Source organism: Mirounga leonina, unplaced genomic scaffold (assembly GCF_011800145.1).
Source record: "Mirounga leonina isolate KUSES-001 unplaced genomic scaffold, KU_Mleo_1.0 Mir_321, whole genome shotgun sequence".
Lineage (NCBI taxonomy): Eukaryota > Metazoa > Chordata > Mammalia > Carnivora > Phocidae > Mirounga > Mirounga leonina.
The window spans coordinates 43,569-63,627 of NW_023270680.1; the positions used below are offsets into that span (position 1 = coordinate 43,569).

At 52.0% G+C, this 20,059-nt stretch overlaps 1 protein-coding gene across 1 annotated transcript; it reads left to right on the top strand.

Annotated features, from left to right (window-relative positions):
* Positions 1–7,746: 7,746 nt before the first annotated feature.
* AOC1 (amine oxidase copper containing 1) lies at positions 7,747–11,633 on the top strand. The gene is made up of 4 exons (XM_035029783.1): positions 7,747–9,331; positions 9,961–10,246; positions 10,597–10,729; positions 11,361–11,633. The coding sequence occupies exons 1-4, from the start codon at positions 7,747–7,749 to the stop codon at positions 11,631–11,633; spliced, it is 2,277 nt and encodes a 758-aa protein (XP_034885674.1).
* The last annotated feature ends 8,426 nt before the right edge of the window (positions 11,634–20,059 follow it).

The window sequence follows — 20,059 nt, forward strand, 5'->3', positions numbered from 1 at the left end:
CCACTGAAGTCAAAACCAAGGGCTCACTCAGCACTTCTGCCCCAAGGGTTCCCTTTGTCTCCATTTCCTTGGGGTCATTCTTAAAGGCACATCTTTCCGCCCCATGGTGTCCACGGCAGGCCCTCAGGCCTGTCCCCATTCCCACATTTCTACAGGAGTGCATAACGTGGCCCTCACCCTGTCCACACCCTCCTGGACATCTCCCCCACCGCCTTCCTGGGCGCAATGCCCGATTCCACCTAGAACCCCCACCCTGCTCAGGGTCCTGACAACACATTACCTGTCTCAGCCCTGCAGCTCTGCTCCTACATGTCCCCTGCCCAGGGCCCCCTCCTCCTCCACACAGACTCTTCTCTGTGAGCCTGCAAGTCAGCAGCCCAGAGCTCAGGGCTCAGAATTCATTCACCTGCCATGGACTCACATCTGCAAGGTGGGAATGTCAAGAGGCTGTGCTGGGTTGAATCATGTCCCCCAGATTTCATGTCCTTCCCAGAACCTCAGACTCTGAACTTACTTGGAAATAGGGTCACCACAGACGTAACTAGTTAAGATGAAGTAGGGCAGGCCCTTAATTCAGTAACTGGTGTCTTTTTTTCAAAGAGGAGGGACACACAGAGACACAGACACACAGAGAACATCATGGGACCACAGGGGCAGAGGCGGGATGATGTGTCTACCAGCCAAGGAACCAAGAGATGCCAAGGATTGACACCAACACGAGAAGCTGGAGGAGGTCAGGGCTCCCCTAGGGCCTTCAGAGGGAGCCCTGTCCTGCCAACACCTTGATTTCAGACTTCCAGCCTTCACAACTGTTGAAACAACAAAACTGTTGTTGTAAGCCCCCCAGTTGTGGTGCTTGGCTATGGCGCCCCTGGGAACATGGCGCAGAGGAGACAAAGCCCCCGACCTCGAGAGGCTCGCAGTCCCGAGGGGCATCTCTTTCCAAACTCCGGCGGGATTCACCGTCGGGCATAACTCAAGTCGCACTTCTTCTGGGCTACCTTGTATTATGATTGCTCTTTCAATGTACATTTTAGGTGCTCCTTTAAATAAAAAGTGAGATCCATGCTTGGGTGTCCCACCTCCCTGCCTGCATGCAAAGCTACTCCTTGCCCTCACCATCCTTCCTCTCCCAGGTGGGGGACCTGCAGTGGGTCCTGCTCCCGAGTGTCTCCAGCCTGGGGTGATAAACTGCAGCCTCTCACCTTTCTTCTCAGACCCTTCTGTTATTTATTTATAGACATCCACTACAGAATTAAGCATCATCACTGGCCATATCAGGCCTCTCTTGTCTCTCTTATATATGTAGGCATCTACATTCGGATGCACGAAAGTGTCTGTGTTTACATGGGTGTAAGCATATGTATGCGTACATGTGCTTGCATGTGCGTGTGTGTGTGCGTGTGTGCGTGTGTGTGTGTGTGTGTCTCCCCGGCAACAATTCTCATGTATCAGTGTATCCTTTATTTCTTGTCTCTGTTCCTGAAAATGTGTCAGGTTGTTTCTGGTGCTGGTGTTTCGATTTATGTCACGGTATCATGCTGTATCATTCGTCCTGTCTCTTCCTCCATTCCTAAGGCCCACCCCAGGGAGTTGCGGTGTGGACACCCACCAGCTGCGCAGTACCCCACGGTGTGCACTGCCTCCCACTCGCTGGCCTGGCGATGGACCCCCAGGCGGCCTCCGGCTCCCCAGCTTCACCACGGTGCGTGTCTGTGTCCCACCTGGTGCATCTGCGTGAGAATCTCACTGGCATATATGCCCAAAGCAGCATGACTCCGTCCTGTGGGGTGTAGTGCTGGCTCGGGGCCCGCATACGGGGCTGGCCCTCCAGCGGGCCGGGTCCTCAGCCTGCCTCCCCGCAAGCTTGGCTTGAGCCTCGCATCTCACCACATTGCGGCCAGCACTGGGTATCATCCAGCTTTCTCGTTTCTGCCAGCAAGGGGTATAAAATGAAATCTCGTCGAATGATTGCATTGTTCTAATAGCCACCACCTTGGAGCATCTTCTCCTGTGCCCTTGGGGCTTTTGGGGTTCCTCTTGTGTAAGTGGCCTTGAGATTCCTTGCTTGTGTTTCCAGTGGGATTGCTTCCTCTTTCTGGCTGATTTGTAGGCTTTCCTAGCATGTTCTAGATATAGTCCCTCTCACTTAAAAAAAAAAAAAAATAGCTCTCTGGAGTTATTCACATACCATACAATTCACCCAGAAAGTGAATCATCAATGGACTTTAGTATATTCACATAAATGAGTAACCCTCCCCACCATCAATTTTAGAACATTGTCATCCCATCAAAAAGAAACTATGTCCATCACTCCCACCTCCCCCTCCCCCCTCCCCCCTCCCCCCTCCCCCCCACTCCCCGCTGCCCAGTCTTAGGTGACCATTAATCTACTTTCTGCCTCTGTAGATTAGCCTATTCTGGATGTTTAATCTAAGTGGAATCATATAATTTGTAGTCTTTTCTAACTGGCTTCTTTCATTTAGCAGAATGTCTTTTTTAAAGATTTTATTTATTTATTTGACAGAGAAGGAGAGAGAGAGCACACAAGCAGAGGCAGAAGGAGAGGGAGAAGCAGACTCCCCACCGAGCAGGGAGCCTGATGCAGGACTCGATCCCAGGACCCTGGGATCATGACCTGAGCCGAAGGCAGACGCTTAATGACTGAGCCACCCAGGCGCCCCTGCAGAATGGTTTTAAGGTTCATCCACATTGTAGCGTGAATCAGTACTTCACTCTGTTTCAGTGCCAGATAACATTCCATCGTGTATCCACCCATCAGGTGATGGACCTCTGGGTTGTTTCCACCTTCTGGCTACCAGGAGTAAGTGTGTGCTGAACATTTGTTCCAAGTTACAATTTGCTACAACATTTGTTACAAGAAGGCATGTTTCCATTTCTTTTGGGTCTTTACCTAGCAGTGTGGTGGCTGGATCAGATGGCAGCTCTGTGTGGAATTGTTGGAGGACGTGCCAGACTGTTCTCCACAGCAGCTGCTCCACTTATATTCCCAACAGCAGCATGTGAGCTTTCTGACTTCTCCACATCCTCACTGACACTTGCTGTCTGACTTGTTGATTCCAGCCACCCTAGCGGGTGTGACCTCATATCTCATCGTGATTTTGATTTGCATTTCCATGATAACTCATGATGGTGAGCATCCTTTTCAAGTGTTTTTTGGCCATTTGTGCCTCTTCTTTGGAGAAATACATATATTCAGATCCTTTCCCCCTTTTTCCACTGAGTTGTTGAGTTGTGAGAGTTCTTTATATATTCTAGACAAGTCCTTTATCAGATACATGATTTGCAAATAGTTTCTCATATTCTATGGGTGTCTTCACTTTCTTGATGGTGTCCTTTGAAATAGAAAAGTTTATGAGGTCCAATTTATCTGTTTTTTCCTTCGGTTGTTTGTGCTTTTGAGTCATGGCTAAGAATCCCTTCTAAACCCAAGATCAAGAAGATTTATGCCTATGTTTTCTTCTAAAAGTTTTATGGTTTGGCCTTTTACATTGAGGTCTGCGATCCATTTTGAGTTAATTTTTTGTATGGTGTGAGCTAAGGGTCAAGCTTCATTCCTTTATGTATGGTCCCTTTCTCTTCTAATCTTTACAAGTATCTTCCCCTGATCTGTCCTCACTCCATTATCTTGGATACAATGTCCTTTGTGGAACAGAAACAGACTGCACTTCTCAATGTCAAGTTGTTCCTACAACTCTCTTTGGATCCAACATCCTGAAGTCTCCATGGAGTTGGTGAGCCCATAACCAAGTCTCAATCCTTCAGACCAATGAAGGAGGAAGGATGTAAGGGAAGTCATTATATAAATCATCATCTTAGCATTTAAAGCTAATCCCCTTCCTTGAAGACATGAAAGCCTTCTGGAATTGCAAACAGGTAACAGGTTGACTAATTGTTTTCTGCTTCCTTCATCTAGCTGCCGCTAAATACCAAAATGACTTGCAGTGCAAGTAGCAGGGAGATAATGATGAGAAAGACAAAAGACAACCAAAGAACAAGCAATCAAGACTTGGTGATCAGGGGATGATCTTCTTCCAAGCCTCATACTATTCCTGATTCTATTCTTTCCCTCTGACCAGGAGCTCCTCCCTTTACCCATGTCTACCTTACCGTCTCCCTGAGCCACATCGTGCTGCAACCCACCCCCCACCTCCCGGTTTCCCTTTTCCCCCCGGCTCTCTGGGCCAGAGCCCCAGCCACCCTGAGTGATTTTGTCCCCAGCCAGCTCCTCCGTCCTTTCCCATAGAGATGGCTAACAAGACCTTCTGACTAACTCAGTGGCTTCTCTCTCCCTGCCTATTCTGTCTCTGGGTCCCTATTCTACAAATGGGTCTAATCCTCTGTTGTGGATGTTGGTGTCCATCTGTACCAGCCCCTGCTTCTGCCCTTTGATCTGTTTCAGGGAGGCTACTTGCCAGTACACGTGCCCTCGTGTTTATCTCTGGCCTCTGAAACTTGCCACTGGCCCTATCAGATCATGGCACAATGCAGCTCAAAACAGGGAGGACGATACTTGACTCTTGAGGAAGATGCTCCTGAGGCAGGAGGAATGAGAGGGAATCAGACCAAAGACAGTGGGCTTTTTGGGAAAACAGAAGTGGACCCTGGTCACTAAAGTGGTGAAGGACTGAGGAGTTTCCAGGCGTGGGTACCTGGAAGGGGTAACAGGAGCCCCCCAGGCTGCAACAGCCAGAGCCCTGTGCACTTCCCCATGCCCCTGCCCACTGGGAAACCCCTGAGCTGTAGGTCCCCCTCCTTGGTCAGCCTGTGCCTCACCCTGTCCCTCCCTCCAGGGCAGGGTTGATGGAGCCATAAAGCTCAAGGGGTCAGAGACAACGCAGCAGAGGCGAGCCCAGAGCAGAACACACAGGTGCGTTCTGATGGGGGATGCTGGGGGCAGTGGACAGGGGGGCTGGAGGGAGGGGAGCATGGGAAGAAGGGCATGGAGAGAGGGGCAGGAGAAACACAGACACAGAGGGGGAGGTGAGCCAGAATGCAAGGGGCAGGAACCCAGAGGGAAGGACTCCAGGGCACAGCGCACTGGGTTGCAGGTATAAACTGCCCAGGGGCAAGATAGGAAGGGCACAGCCAGGGCCTGATGCCATTCTTGGGGTGCTGGGGATGAGAAGTGGGGAGGAAAGGCATGTTTCACTTGTGGTCCCACTGGCCACCAAGTTCTCCCTCCTCCGGTGGCTTCATTGCCATTGTTCACCTCACCCACTGCCCGCTTGGACTTTGGAACAGAAGATTGTACTAGGAAAGGTAAAAGTGAAAGGAATAGCTAAGTTCAGGTTAAAAGGGCCACAGATCACCTGCACATCTCCCTCCTTAGCAAAGCAGAAAGAAATCTGGAATTAAGAGATTATAAAATAGGGAGTGGCCATGAAAATACATGGAGGAACTTAAATGCATATTACTAAGTGAGAGAAGCCAATCTGGGAAGAGCTGCATACTCTGTGATTCCAACTGTATGACATGCTGGAAAAGGCAAAACTATGGAGACACTGAAAAGATCCATGGTTGCCAGGGATTAGAGAGAGGGAGGGATGAACAGGTGGACAGGTGGAGCCCAGAGGATTTTTAGGGCAGAAAAACGGCTCTGTATGATCCTATAATGATGGATGCATGTCATGGTGCATTTGTCAAACCCCATAGAATGTACACCACCAAGAGTGAACCCTAACAGAGGCTCTGGACTTTGGGTGACAACGATGTGTCAGCGTGGATTCATAGATAGTAACAAAAGTCCCACTTTGGAGAAGGATTTGTTCACTGGGGAGCGGTGTGTGAGTGGGGGTGGGAAGTGCTTGGGAAATCTCTGCATCTTCTCAATTTTGCTGTGATCCTAGAAATGCTCTAAAAAGCAAAATCTTGGGCGCCTGGGTGGATCAGTCAGTTAAGCGACTGCCTTCGGCTCACGTCATGATCTTGGAGTCCCAGGATCGAGTCCTACATCGGGCTTCCTGCTCGGCGGGGAGTCTGCTTCTCCCTCTGACCCTCTCCCCTCTCGTGCTCACTCTCTCTCTCTCTCAAATAAATAAAATCTTTAAAAAAAAAAAAAGTTAAAAAAAATAAAAAGCAAAATCTTTGTTGGGTTTTTTTTAAAGGAGGCTTGACAAAATTTAAGAGCAGAACACAAGCTCACCCTGTATCCTTTTGTTGGCTCTGGATTCACCCCAGCAGCCGCTAAGTGTCCCCCATGCCCTTCAGGCTGGAGAACACAAGGTCATATGAGTCCGGGGACTTCCCACCAGGGCCAGCGGAGGAGACGAGACAACCAGAGGGGACTGTGTTGGCAGCCCTGGGGGTGGGAAAATGAGGCGAAGACCCTGACCACAGCCCCCCAAAATAGAAGGGAAAGGGCATATCCCCAAATGCCACCTGGGATGGCTCCACCCTGTTTGGATGGTCAATCAGCCACAACTGGAGAGCCCCACCAGAAGGGCCAAAAAAGCCTCTAGCCACCCAGTCCTCACCCTCAAAGCCACAGGCCTACAGCCTAATCACAGTCCAATTACTTCACGTTGCTTACATTTTTAAATGTGTTGGCATCAGAGACTGTATCTTCATAGTTGACTTTATTTTTTTTTTAAGATTTTATTTATTTGTCTCACAGAGAGAGAGAGAAAGACAGTGAGAGAGGGAACACAAGCAGGGGGAGCGGGAGAGGGAGAAGCAGGCTTCCCACTGAGCAGGGAGCCGGATGCGGGACTCGATCCCAGGACCCCGGGATCATGACCTGAGCTGAAGGCAGACGCCCAACAACTGAGCCACCCAGGTGCCCCCATAGTTGACTTTAAAAAGGAGTGTAGCTAGCGTTTCCTGAGTGCTTCCTAGAAGGTGGACATTGTCCTAAATGCTTTATCCTTATTGTCCAATTAATTTCTTACACCAATTCTAGGAGGTGCTATGGTTGTTATTTCCAGTGTAGTTGAGAAAGTGGAGGCCCAGAGAGTCTGAGCCACTTACCCAAGGTCACACAGCTGGTCCTAGTGGGAGGTCGCACCAGCACCTGAGCCCAAGCAGCCTGACTCTGGTGTCGACTCTGTGAACTTCTACACTAAATTTCAAAACATATCTACATAAAAACTACTGTATTGTATCAAAAAATGTAGTTTGCCGTCAATCCCCAATGACACAATAAGCACTCTAAGGCATTTGGATTTGGATTACTCATAATCTAAAGGTGGAGAGGTAAGAACCCAAGGTTCTGCCATGCTGAGAAAATACAGAGAAAAGGGCAAAATGAATTTATATAGGTAAGAAAATGCACGGGACTATCGGGGGTCTGCAGATGAGCAAGGAGAGAGCAGAATTAAAATTGATGGGAAGGGGTGTCTGGGTGGCTCAGTCGGCTAAGCATCTGCCTTCAGTTCGGGTCATGATCCCTGGGGTCTGGGATCGAGCCCCGCATTGGGCTCCCTGCTCAGCGGGGAGTCTGCTTCTCCCTCTCCCTCTGCACCTCCCCTACTTGTGCTCTCTCTCTTTGTCAAATGAATAAATAAAATCTTTTTTAAAAAATCGATGGGAAGCACAGATCTAAACAGCGTTAGGTCCCCAGCTGCCATGGAGGCCTGCCTCCAGCTGGGGTGGCGAAGGCAGGGGGCTGAGTCTGTAGGAAAACCACCAGGCGGGGGACATCGCCATCCAAAGCTCCGGCCTAGTGGAAACCCACTTCCTCCCATAAACCAACTAAGTTCATCTCTGCTACTGCATTCCAGAGCCATGCAGCCAGAGACCCTGGCCCTCGGCTGGGCCATAGCTGCCATCCTGGTGCTGCAGGCGCTGGCCACGGCCAAGTGCCCCACACGGACCCCGAACAGCCAGGCCGCGGTGTTCCAGGACCTGAGCGCCCAAGAGCTGAAGGCCGTGCGCAGCTTCCTCTGGTCGCAGGAGGAGCTGAAGCTGGAGCCCTCCCGAGAACCCACTATGGCCAAAAACTCCGTGTTCCTCATTGAGATGTTGCTGCCCAAGAAGCAACACGTACTGAAATTTCTGGACGACGGTGGAAGACCTCCCGTCCGCGAGGCCCGAGCCGTCGTCTTCTTCGGAGCCCAGGCGCATCCCAATGTCACGGAGTTCGCGGTGGGGCCCCTGCCGCGGCCCCACTACATGCGAGAGCTGCCCCCCAAGCCGGGGCGTCACACCACCTGGGCCTCCAGGCCCGTCACCGGGGCCGAGTACACCCTCCTGGCCCAGGCCCTGCAGAAGGTCACCAAGCCCCTGCACCGATTTTTTCTCAATACCACAGGCTTCTCCTTCCAAGACTGTCACTCGCGATGCCTGACATTCACGGACGTGGCGCCTCGGGGCGTGGCGTCCGGCCAGCGCCGCTCTTGGTTCATCTTGCAGCGCTTTGTAGAAGGCTACTTCCTGCACCCCACGGGGCTGGAGCTCCTCCTGGATCACGGCAGCACCAACGCCCAAGACTGGACGGTGGAGCTGGTCTGGTACAACGGGAAGTTCTACCAGAGCACAGAGGAGCTGGCCCGGAAGTATGAGGAGGGCCAGGTGGACGTGGTGGTTCTGGAGGACCTACCCCCCAAGGGCCAGGACGGGCAAGGCACAGAGGAAACACCCCTCTTCTCCTCCTACAAGCCGCGCGGGGCCTTCCCCACCCCCACCCCCACGAACGGCCCCCGCCTGGTGCAGCCGCAGGGTCGCCGCTACAGGCTGGAGGGCAACACCGTGCTCTACGGCGGCTGGAGCGTCTCCTTCAGGCTGCGCTCGTCCTCGGGGCTGCAGGTCCTCAACGTGCTGTTCGGCTGCGAGCGCATAGCCTATGAAGTGAGCGTGCAGGAGGCGGCGGCGCTGTATGGAGGGCACACGCCCGCGGGCATGCAGACCAACTACATCGACGTGGGCTGGGGGCTGGGCAGCGTCACGCACGAGTTAGCGCCCGGCATCGACTGCCCGGACACGGCCACCTTCCTGGATGCCCTCCACCACTACGACGCCGATGGCCCCGTGCACTACCCCCGAGCCCTCTGCGTCTTTGAGCTGCCCACTGGAGTGCCCCTTCGGCGGCACTTTAATTCCAACTTCAGTGGCGGTTTCCACTTCTACGCGGGGCTGCAAGGCCAGGTGCTGGTGCTACGGACCACGTCCACGGTCTACAACTATGACTACATCTGGGACTTCATCTTCTACGCCAATGGGGTGATGGAGGCCAAGATGCATGCCACCGGCTACGTCCACGCCACCTTCTACACCCCCGAGGGGCTGCGCTACGGGACCCGCCTGCACACGCACCTGCTTGGCAACATGCACACTCACTTAGTGCACTACCGCGTGGACCTGGACGTGGCAGGTAGGACCCGGGCTTGGAATCACCCTCCCAGCCAAACATCTGCCTTCCTGCAGGAGATGGTGCTGAAACTTTCCTGGAGGCATAGAATCAGGAGCTTAGCCTGCCTCTCTGCAAACTACGGTGCTAGACATCTATGTGCCCCTGAAAAGCAGTGGAAGTGACCAGCATGTCCATGGCCCTGAATGCGGGCAGTGGGCCCTGCCCTGGCCCTGGGGCTCCTTGACCCTTAGAGGGTTGGATGGGGCAGAACAGTGTGCATGTGGGCTTGGGGGTGGGACAACGCCTAAGGGTGCAAGAAATGTCACTGCCTAGGGCTATGTAGTCTGCAATACTCATTATCTCCTGCATTAACAATGTCACCATGAAACATGGCAGGGCATCATGACAGGCTTTGGCTGCAGAACAGGCCTGACTCTGAGTTGTCTTCTAGTTCCTCTGTTAATTTTTTGGTTTTAATTCTTTCCTTCTACCCTACAGCTCGCTCAGTGCATATCCCCAACATCCTCTTCGCTCCACTCCTGATGGTTTGTTCTTGGATGTGGTCTGGGATGGAGATCCCAGCACAGAAATGAGGGTATTTCAGGTCAGGGGGATTCATTCTCATTGTCCTTCTTCCTGCGCATCTGCAGGCACCAAGAACAGCTTCCAGACCCTGCAGATGAAGCTGGAAAACATCACCAACCCCTGGAGCCCAAGACACCGCCTGGTCCAGCCAACCCTGAAGCAGACAAGTTACCACCGGGAGCGCCAGGCGGCCTTCCGCTTCGGACGGCTTCTGCCCAAGTACCTGCTCTTTACGAGTCCCAAGGAGAACCGCTGGGGTCATAAGCGCGGCTACCGGCTACAGATCCACTCCATGGCCGACCAGGTGCTGCCCGTGGGCTGGCAGAAGGAGCGGGCTGTCACCTGGGCCAGGTAAGGGAGGCCTGGGAGGCGGGGGAGGGCTAGTATTCACGTGTCTCTGTGTGTCATTGTGTCTGTCTATGAGATTCTGAGTCTATGTGGTGGTATATCTGGGCTGGTGAACGTGTGTGTGTGTGTGTGTTTTCTGGACCTGGGGCTCTGTGTTTGGGGAGGGGGAGGGGAGAGCCGTGCCGAGCACCTGAGCCTCAGTTGACGGTTGGTCGGTCTGGCTGACCCCCAGGAGATGATCTCACAATGGGGGGAAGACAGTAACTTCCCCCCATCGTTGACCCTGCAGATGTCTCTGGGAGGGCTGGAAGGCCCCCTGACACCCAGAGCCACCTGGCTTCTCTTCTGGGCAGGTACCCCCTGGCAGTGACCAAGTACCGGGAGTCAGAGGTTTGCAGTAGCAGCATCTATAACCAGAACGACCCCTGGGACCCACCTGTGGTCTTTGAGGAGTTTCTTCATAACAATGAGAACATTGAAAACGAGGTACTGGGGGCGCCTGGGTGGCTCAGTTTGGTTAAGTGTCTGACTCTTGATTTCGGCTCAGGTCATGATCTCAGGGTCATGGGATCAAGCCCCGAGTCAGGCTCCATGCCCAGTGGGGAGTCTGCTTGAGATTCTCCCTCTCCCTCTGCCCCTCCCCCCAGCTTGCGTGTGTGTGTGTGTGTGTGTGTGTGCATGCGCGCACTCTCTCTCTCAAATAAAGAAAAAAGGAGGAAAAAAAAAAGAGAGAGAAAATAAGGTACTGGTCCTGTCTTCCTCCAGGCTTAGACCAAGACCAGATCTGGGCAGGGTCCCAGGGTGGAGAGCACAGCTCGCTGTGTGATGGACGAGCTCAGCAGTCTGCCCATTCCTTAAACATGGGGCTTGCGGGGGCGCTTGGGTGGCTCAGATGGTTAAGCGTCTGCCTTCGGCTCAGGTCACGATCCCAGAGTCCTGGGATCGAGTCCCGCATCGGGCTCCCTGCTCCTTGGGAGCCTGCTTCTCCGTCTGCCTCTCTCTCTCGTGAATAAATAAATAAAATCTTAAAAAAAAAAAAAAAAATGGGGCTTGAGGGGTTTGCCCACCCCTCCCCCTCTGAGCCTCCTTAGCGCTTGCCCACCCCTGTCTCCCGTAGGACTTGGTGGCCTGGGTCACTGTGGGCTTCCTGCACATCCCCCACTCAGAGGACATTCCTAACACGGCCACACCCGGAAACTCCGTGGGCTTCCTGCTCCGGCCTTTCAACTTCTTCCCTGAGGACCCATCCCTGGCATCCAGAGACACCGTGATCGTGTGGCCCCAGAACAACGGCCCCAACTACATCCAGCGCTGGACCCCGAAGGAGGAGGAGGGGGACTGCCTGATGCCTGACCCTTTTAGCTACAATGGAATCTACAGGCCTGTGTGAAGGACCCTCTGCCCCCAACTAACCCCATGTAGAAGCCCAGGTGCCCCCCAGGGACAGGCAATAAAGCCCTGGGGGCTCAGCTCTGTGTGCTGCTTCTTGGGGGGAGGACGCACCCAGATGAGAACGCAGGTGGCCTTGACCTCCCTGCACCTTGGTCTACTCCACCCCAGAAAAGACCTCCATCGCTAAGGCAAGTGATGCTCACTGAAATACTAGATTCACCTATCAGATTGGTTTTAAAAAAAAGACTGGCAGCTCCCTCTCCGGGGTCTGCGGAGGACTCCGGGATGTGGCCAAGGGGCAGGCAAAGTCCTGCGGCCATAGGAGGATGCTTCAGAAACCGGGCAAAACTGCCAACCCCTCTACCCTGCGACACACTGATCCAGCTCCCAGGGCTTTATCCCAGGGGTCTCCCTACAAACACAGGACAGACATGTGCTCACAGTGATTCACTGTGGCGCCCTTTGTAATAGCAGAGTCTGGAAGCAACCCAGACGTCATCTCCAAGAGAGACGCGCGGGTGTGAATAAACAATGTACAGCCACACAATGCAATCCGGGTGATTGTATGGGCAGGGACATTCTCTGCACTGGTGGGGAAAGAGCTTCGGGATGTAGATACCCCAGAAAGACAGGCAAGGAGATAACTAAAGCCTGTTGTCTTAGTCTGGTCCAGCTGCTCTAACAAAATCCCACAGACTGCATGCCTTATGAACAGCGGAAGTCTATAGCTCACGGTTCTGGAGGCTGAAGTCCAAGATCGGGGTGCCATCAAGGTTGGGTGAGGGCCCTCTTCTGGGTCACAGACTTCTGATTTCTGGATGTGTCCTCGCATGGTGGAAGGGGGAGGGAGCCCTCTGGAGTCTCTTTTATAAGAACACTGATCCCATTCACTAGGGCTCCATCCTCCTGACCTAAGTACCTGCCAAAGACCCCAAGTCCAAATACAATCACATTGAGTGTTAGGACTGCAATATGAGTTGGAGGGGTGATATACACATTCAAATGGTAGCAGTTGAAGGTGATGGGGAGAAGTGGATGACATTGGGGAGGAAGCAGGAGTCCTCAATGTAAAGCAAGCCCCAGGGAGTGCACCGACTACCCACCTTCTCCTCTCCTTTGCTGAGTTGTTTTCATTTCTTAATCATGAGAATGTATTACCCATTTGAAAAAATTTAAATCTAAATTTTAGAAGAGAAAGGGAGGGAAGAAAGGAGGGACTCTTTTTGCTCATTGATGAAACTGATAAGGCAGATTGCTTCCTCCAGGGTCCCTACCCCTCCTCAGACTTTCTCCTCCTATCCCAAAGAGAAGACACGGGGAAAATAATCAGCCCACAGATGTGGTTGGTTCTCCCTTCCCTCTCCATCACGCCTCTGAATGAAGACTTGGTGCGTTCCCACCTGAGAGTTGGCCTACCCCTTCCATTCCTGTTCTTTATCATCCATCCAAGTGGGGGAGAGGGGGTGGCCATCATTCCCTCCTCTCCCTGCCATGCACCCCGCTGTTGGGACGATCTGAGACTTGAGTTTGGGCTTTAGAGGGGCTCCCAGGACAGCCCTCCTCCTTTATCTGCTGTAGTCTCCCCTAAAGGGAAGCTGCATGGGCTCACCCACTAGGCACGGGGGCCCACCCCTAGCTAACCTTCACCGTGACCTTGTTTTCCTCTGCCATTGTTCTGGTTGCCTGTTCCTACCCCAGGAATCTGGTGGGAAGGTGTGGCTGTGGTGAGGGCAACATTAGTCTGGGTTCCCTGGTGCCCAAGGGATGTTAATCAAGCAAACAAACTTGCATTGTGCTTAATATTCCAGGAACCCCCTGGAATAGCTTTTATTTGTATGGCAGTAAGAGGGTGAATCTTAAGCTTTTCATCTTAACACCGTTAAGACCAACATTATAGGATTTGGACACAGCACTTTTGTAACAACTGATACATTATTTAAAATAGCAACAATTTTTATCTTAGCCATTTTTAAAATTTTTTGAAATTATCTGAGTGTTGTTTCAAAGCTTTGGAACTACTAAAACACAAAAGATTATGAATGTCCACAACAGAAAAAGGAAGAGAGCAAAATTTTTAGCACTAGGAGAGGAAATCTAATCTTCTTAAGAAGGGTTAGTAGTTCAGTAGACAATAACTCCTTCTGAAAGGGAGCCAGGAAATGCATTTGCTTTGAAACTTTTTACTTTAATTAACCTTCAGCCTTACTGGAGTAGCTGTTCACTGTGCTTTAAAAATTCTTTTTTTCCCCTCATCCTACTTTCCTCAAGTTATGCCTATCATGAGTATCCCACATCCTAACATCATTCTAACATCTGGCAAATTCCATAGGTTAGCAACAACAACAAAAAGAATATTATCTAAAAGGATCAGTCTTTAACAACAACAAAAAATTATGAGACACACAAAGAAACAGGAAAGAGTGACCCCCACACATGGGGAGGGAGCAGAAAACAGAAATTATCCGTGAGGGGACCCAGATGTAGAACTTAGCCAAAATATCAAAACAGCCATTATAAGTACATTCAAAGATCAGAGGGAAACCATGCTTGAAGAAGTAAATAAAGCTGTGACAAGGTCTCAGCAAACAGAGAATATCACTACAGAGATAGAAACTATTTTTTAAAAGAACCAAATGCAGGGGTGCTTGGGTGACACTGTTAGTTGGACATCTGACTCTTAGTTTCAGCTCAGGTTATGACCTCAGAGTCGTGGGATCAAGCCCCACGTCAGGTTCTGCACTGGGCTCGGAATCTGCTTGAGATTCTCTCTGTGTCCCTCTGCCCCCCCCAAATAAATAAATAAAATCTTCAAAAATTAATAAATAAAAGGACCAAATGGAAAATCTGGAGTCAAAAAGTACAATCCCTGACATGGAAAATTCCCTGGAGAACCTGGACAGTGGATTTGCTCTCACGTCTACACTGGAATTTCCAGCCATGTTCGGGAGGCAATCCACATCAAAGAGGGACAGCCACATGCAGCCACGTGTCGGTGACCTGGCAGCAGGTTCTGGGCTGACAAGGAGGTCATTGCCTGAAGCATGTGTGGCCAAGACATAACTGAGCAGATTTAGACTTGACCATGGGCCTGAGCAGATGTCCAGGCTCTCACCATGAGAGTAGCTAATTAATTAAAAAGAAAGATGAGAACAAGGACTGGAAAAGTCCCAAGAGAATGGGCCTTTTTCAGTGTCTATGGATCTTTTGTAAAGCCCAAAGATGACGACATTGAGCACATAATACCCCATGTATTATAAGACCTAGAATTTCATGTACTGTCTCGACATCACTGAGCATCATCACACAACCCCAAAGCCCCAACCACGAGTTCCCTGCCCTCTGCAGATATGGCCCTCACCCAGCAGGAGAGGGTCCCCATACAGCTCACTGTTCTCCACCTGGTTCTCAGCCAATGGGTTTCACATACCCACCACCTGCCATCCAGAGCCCAAGGACAGCAAGAACAGGCTACATCAGTAGGGCAATTTTCCCTCCATCCCCGTCCCACCCTAGCCTGGCCCCCAAGAGCCTGAGCAGATGAACAGGCAGGGAGGGAAAGCCAACCCAACTCATCCCCAGGCCAGGACCCTTAGACCTGGGGTCAGGCTCAACTGGAAGGAGAGGGAAACTTTGAATTGGATGTCAGGTGGGCGTTTTAAATTAACTTGATGGGGCTGTCTAATACCCGAACATAATCAAAAGCGATGGTAGGATGTGCTCCCAGTGTCATTAAGAACAGGATAAAAGAACCAGCCAGCAATAACAGGGAAAATATTCCAGCCCAGGATCTGAGGACAATGAGAAGAAAAGGTGCTCCTAGACCCAGTGGCCAGGCTCAGTGGTGGAAGCTGGACCCCTGCAGGCCTGTCTGTCCGAGCTGGAAAGAGAGGAGAACAAAGACCCACCTTCTCCCTCCCTACCCAGTCTCCCACCAGGGCTTCCCACTGGTGGAACCTGTAGCTTAGGAGCCCCAGCCACAGTGCCTGTCCCCAGAGTGACAGAACAGAGGAGAGGGGCCAGGGGAGGGTCTCAGGAACAGTGGAACAAGTTGAAAGGCAGCAAATGGAGAGGGGGATGCTCCATTTCCACTTTGCACCCCATCCAGCTCCAATTGTTCAGTAAATTGGCTCATAGTCATGTTGGCCCGCAGGAAACAGGACCAGTGATGCTCAGATAATGCCAGGGTGATCTGGACCCAAAGTCACGTCCAGTCAGTGGTCCTTGGGGTTAATCTCCTGGAGGAGGAGCCCTGACTGCACCCTTTGGGGTGAGCAGATCTTTCCACCCAAATCATGGGCACATCCAGAGTGATTTGCCTCCCACACAGTCAGGCTGGCCCACGGTCCTCTCTGGTGGCTCACAGACCCCAGCATATAGAGTCAGTGACAGGGAAACTCTCAGAGCTGCCCAGACATCTCTTTGTGTGTTCAGCTGGGGGGTGGAGGGGGGGCAGTGGCAGATGCACCCAGGAGACAGACCCTTGTTATACACACCTCCATCCACCCATACTTGCCAGAGGCTCAGACCCTAGGAAAAGGGGGCAGGGTTGGTCCTATGCATTTTCCCCCAAGACAGGACCAAAGTCCCAGCTCTTCCTGGGAAGAAAGGCTGGCGGGCACCCCCATGCCAGGCTTGGCAAAGCTGTCAATTTGGGAGAGCACTGACAGAAGGAGAAGCACAGGCCTGGGTTCTGAGTGGGAAGAAACACCCCCACCCCGCCCCCAACCCGCTTTGCAAAAGACTACAGAGATCCCACTGAGAGAAAACCAGGATTTACACCCTCAGCCTCCCCCCCACTCCTCCCCCCCGCCCCCGCTCCAGCCCAAGCACATTTCCTCCCCAAGTAAAACAGAATGTGGTCTTGTTTGTGGATGCTCTGCTCCCAGGTGGAGATGAAAATAGAAAAAGCCTTGAGTGAACCAAGTTGCTTTATATAACGAAGAGGATGCTAGAAAATTTAGGGAAAGAAGAACCTGTTGCTTTTTAGAGGCTTTTCGGGGAAGGCAGCCTCAGCCGTACCAGGAGAGCTTTGGGAGACGAGGGAATGAGGGCACATAGAAACCCTTGTCTAAGAGCCAACAGATACTAGGTTTCCTTTAAGAATTTTCTCATTATTGTCATTTTAAGAATAAAAAGGATAAAGAGGTAGGCAGCAGGGGCTTCCTGGTGGTCTAGGTCCTGATCCCAGGAAGTAGGACTCTAACCCCAGCGGCCCAGGGGCAAGTGCAGGGCCAGGCCTGGCCCCAGCTCTGCCGATACACACCCGCGAATCTGTGCGAGACCCACAGGCTGGGAGACGCCAGGCTGACTCTAGGCTCCTTCCTTCCAGTCCTGGACGCACAGCTTCTGGACTGGGGGTGCTTCTCGTGCCCCCCACCCCGATCTCATCTCCTCTTGAAGCTCAATCTTCTCAACACCCACTGCCCCACTGCCCTTGACCCTGGGCCACTCAGTCTCCCCGCTCGTCTCCTTCCCAGCCCACCCCACTCCGGCCTTACGGGCCCCACCTGGGAAAATCAAGGATGTACATCAATCTGCTCATTTCCACCACTGCCCACGCAGCACCCACCTCCCCACACACCGCCGAAACGGCAGGCGTTCCGCTTGGGCTCTGGGCTAAAAGCTGGAGAAATCATCTTCCTCCTCTTCTTGTGCTCCTCCCGAAAACCTCTGCTGCCTCCCTTAGGGACTTAGGGCCACGCTCACTACAAAGGCCCTCGTGGCAGGGCACGGTCAGGGCTGGAAGGTGTTCTGGCCCCCCTATGTACCAAGGGGAGCCCAGAGAAAGGAGGGGGCACCAGTCACACACCGTCAGTGGTCCATTGGGACTAAACCTGTGTGCCCAGGAGCCAGGGGTCTTTCCACTGAATCTCTGGAATCTCTGAAACCCCAAGACTCGTTTTTGCAGTTTGAACTCTCCTTTTGACAGTGTTGGCCATTTCAGGTTCGTACAGCGGTCAGCAGAAGGAAGCATTAATAAGCTCGCCCACAGGAGCCCACTTTGCCAACAGCTCAAACGACCGCAAATCCATTTTTTCCAGCCTGCTCCCAGGTTAGGCTCCCTTGGTGTTCATTTCCTGCTCAGCGAGGCAGTGAGTCATCACCCTCCCTCCCCTCCTGCTTTAACTATTGCTCTGAGACCAGAGTCTGCAGAATGAGAGGTCACATGGAACCCTTTATTTAGTACAGAAATCCTCAACCTGGGGGAGGGGGGAGCACGGCCCGCAGGGGTAGCGAGAAACAGGCCCCAGTGGCTTCCGAGAACACACCTGAGCTGACCAACTCAGGACAGTTGGGAGTTCCTGGACTTCTCGGAGGTCCACTGACATTCAGGACTCTGGAGCACTCACTTTGTCGCCGGCTAAAGGATGCCTTGGGGCTGAAATCAAATTAGCGAGCTGCTGGTAAAAGCCAGACAGCCCAGGAAAGCATCCCGCTCTTACCTCTGCGATGTGCCTTCAATGAAGGAGATGCTGTCTGCCATGTGTCCACCAGGTGGCGCAGCACACCGTCCCCGCCAGCTCCATCAGGTCCATCAGACAACCCCGCGGAGACGAACGAGGAACGCGGCAAACTGGAAATGCCTCCAGGTGCAAGCTATAGCTTGACCAAACACCGCAGAATCATAATGTTTTCATTAGGACTAAGTTCAGCTGAATTTAACAGAAAAAATACAGCAGCCACCTGACAAGAGAGGTTTTGTTTCTATGTAAAAAGCAGCCCAGGGCTGGGATAGGAGCTCCATGAAGGTACCCGAGACGCAGCCTCCTTTCTCTTCACCGCAACCACCTAAGATATGGCTCTCGGCTTCCTAGTCCAAAGTGGCTGCTACAGCTCCAGCCATCGCATCTGACTACCAGGCTGTAGGACAGAGAAGGAAAGAGAAAGGGATGGCCCTATGCTCTAAGGAACTGTCCCAGAATTCAGAGTCATTACTTCTACTTACAACTCATTGGCTTAGTTAGGGAGGCTGGCTCCTGGAGTCTTTTACCTGAGCATTGCTACCTCCAAATAGTGTCAGGGTTCAGTTTGGAAGAAGAATGTGAGAATGGAGAGCTGAAAGAAACTAGCAATATCGGCCAAATATTATCGTATGCCACTGAAAATTCCTTTATACCAGCACAGCATATTTTCCAACCCCTAGAAACTGGGATGACTCAGTGCCTAGTTTCGTTGATATGACTCCCAAATGCACGTCCCATGTCCAGATTCTCCTCCTAAACTCCAAGATCTGCATGTCCAGCAAGAATCTCACCTACAACATGTCCAAGCCAGCTCATCCCTCCCCGTCCCACTCCCCAGCTTTCTGTGCCCCTCAGCTGGAGGATCTCATCATCATGTCCCTGTCACCCAAGTCAAGAACCAGGAAGCCGTCCTGAGCACTTCCCTCCCCTCTACATTCCCTCTCTTTATCCCATAGACCACCTTTCTGATGTTTCTTGAATTCGTGCCACCGTGCCTTTCCCATGGTGACTTCCCACTCATCTCCCCCAGCCTGAGGTGTACCCGTCTCACCCCCTCCAGACTATCCTCAACTGTGCTTCCAGAGGGATCCCTCTAAAATCCAAATCAAACAATGTCACCCTTCTGATCAAAGCCTCAATAGCTCCCCACTGTCCTCAGGGGAAAATCTAAACATGAAAATCTTTCACATGATTTATCAAGACATTCAGAATATGGCCTGTCCTTACGTCCCCCCAATAATGGTTAGTACCTAACGAGCACTCACCACCAGGCGCTCAGACAAGTCCTAACACCTCTCATCCCACAGCAACTCTCTGAAGCAGTGGTAATAGCTGGGTAATTATTCGGCAAATATTCACATTCCTCCAGGATGCACTCCCCGGCTCTGCTGAAGCTGAACCAGACCACATGACATGCGTTGGCCAATGGAATGTTAGTGGACAGAACATAAACAGAACCATTAAGTGTGCTGGCATGGTTTGGCTCTTTGCCTGCTCTCCAGAAACCCAGGGTAAGAAGAGCTCCCTCCAGAATGCCTTCAGTCTGTGTCAGGTGATCACACCTGAACTCAGTCCAAACCCAGGCTACCCACAGCCCAACGCTTAGCGGTCCACCCATGCCCAGCCTGGATCAGCCGAACTGTAGTCATCTGAGACCCCTGAGTTTGAGAAGAAAGACTTTTCTGCTATCTGTCACTGAGTCTGAGGACTATTTGTTATGCAACATTGTTATGATATAGCTGACTAAGGCACGTAAGTATTAGCATCCGCATTTTCCAGCAGGACCAAAACCTCAGGCCCGTTGTACCTTCGGTTGCCTCTCCCTGCGTCTGCCTGTCGTGGCCTTTTGCGTAGCTGGTCCTGACCCATTCTTTAGGGGTCAGCTCAAATGTCACTTCCTGAGAGGCTTTCTCTGTGGAAGCCACACCATGAAACTGTCACAGCAGCTTACTCCCCTCAT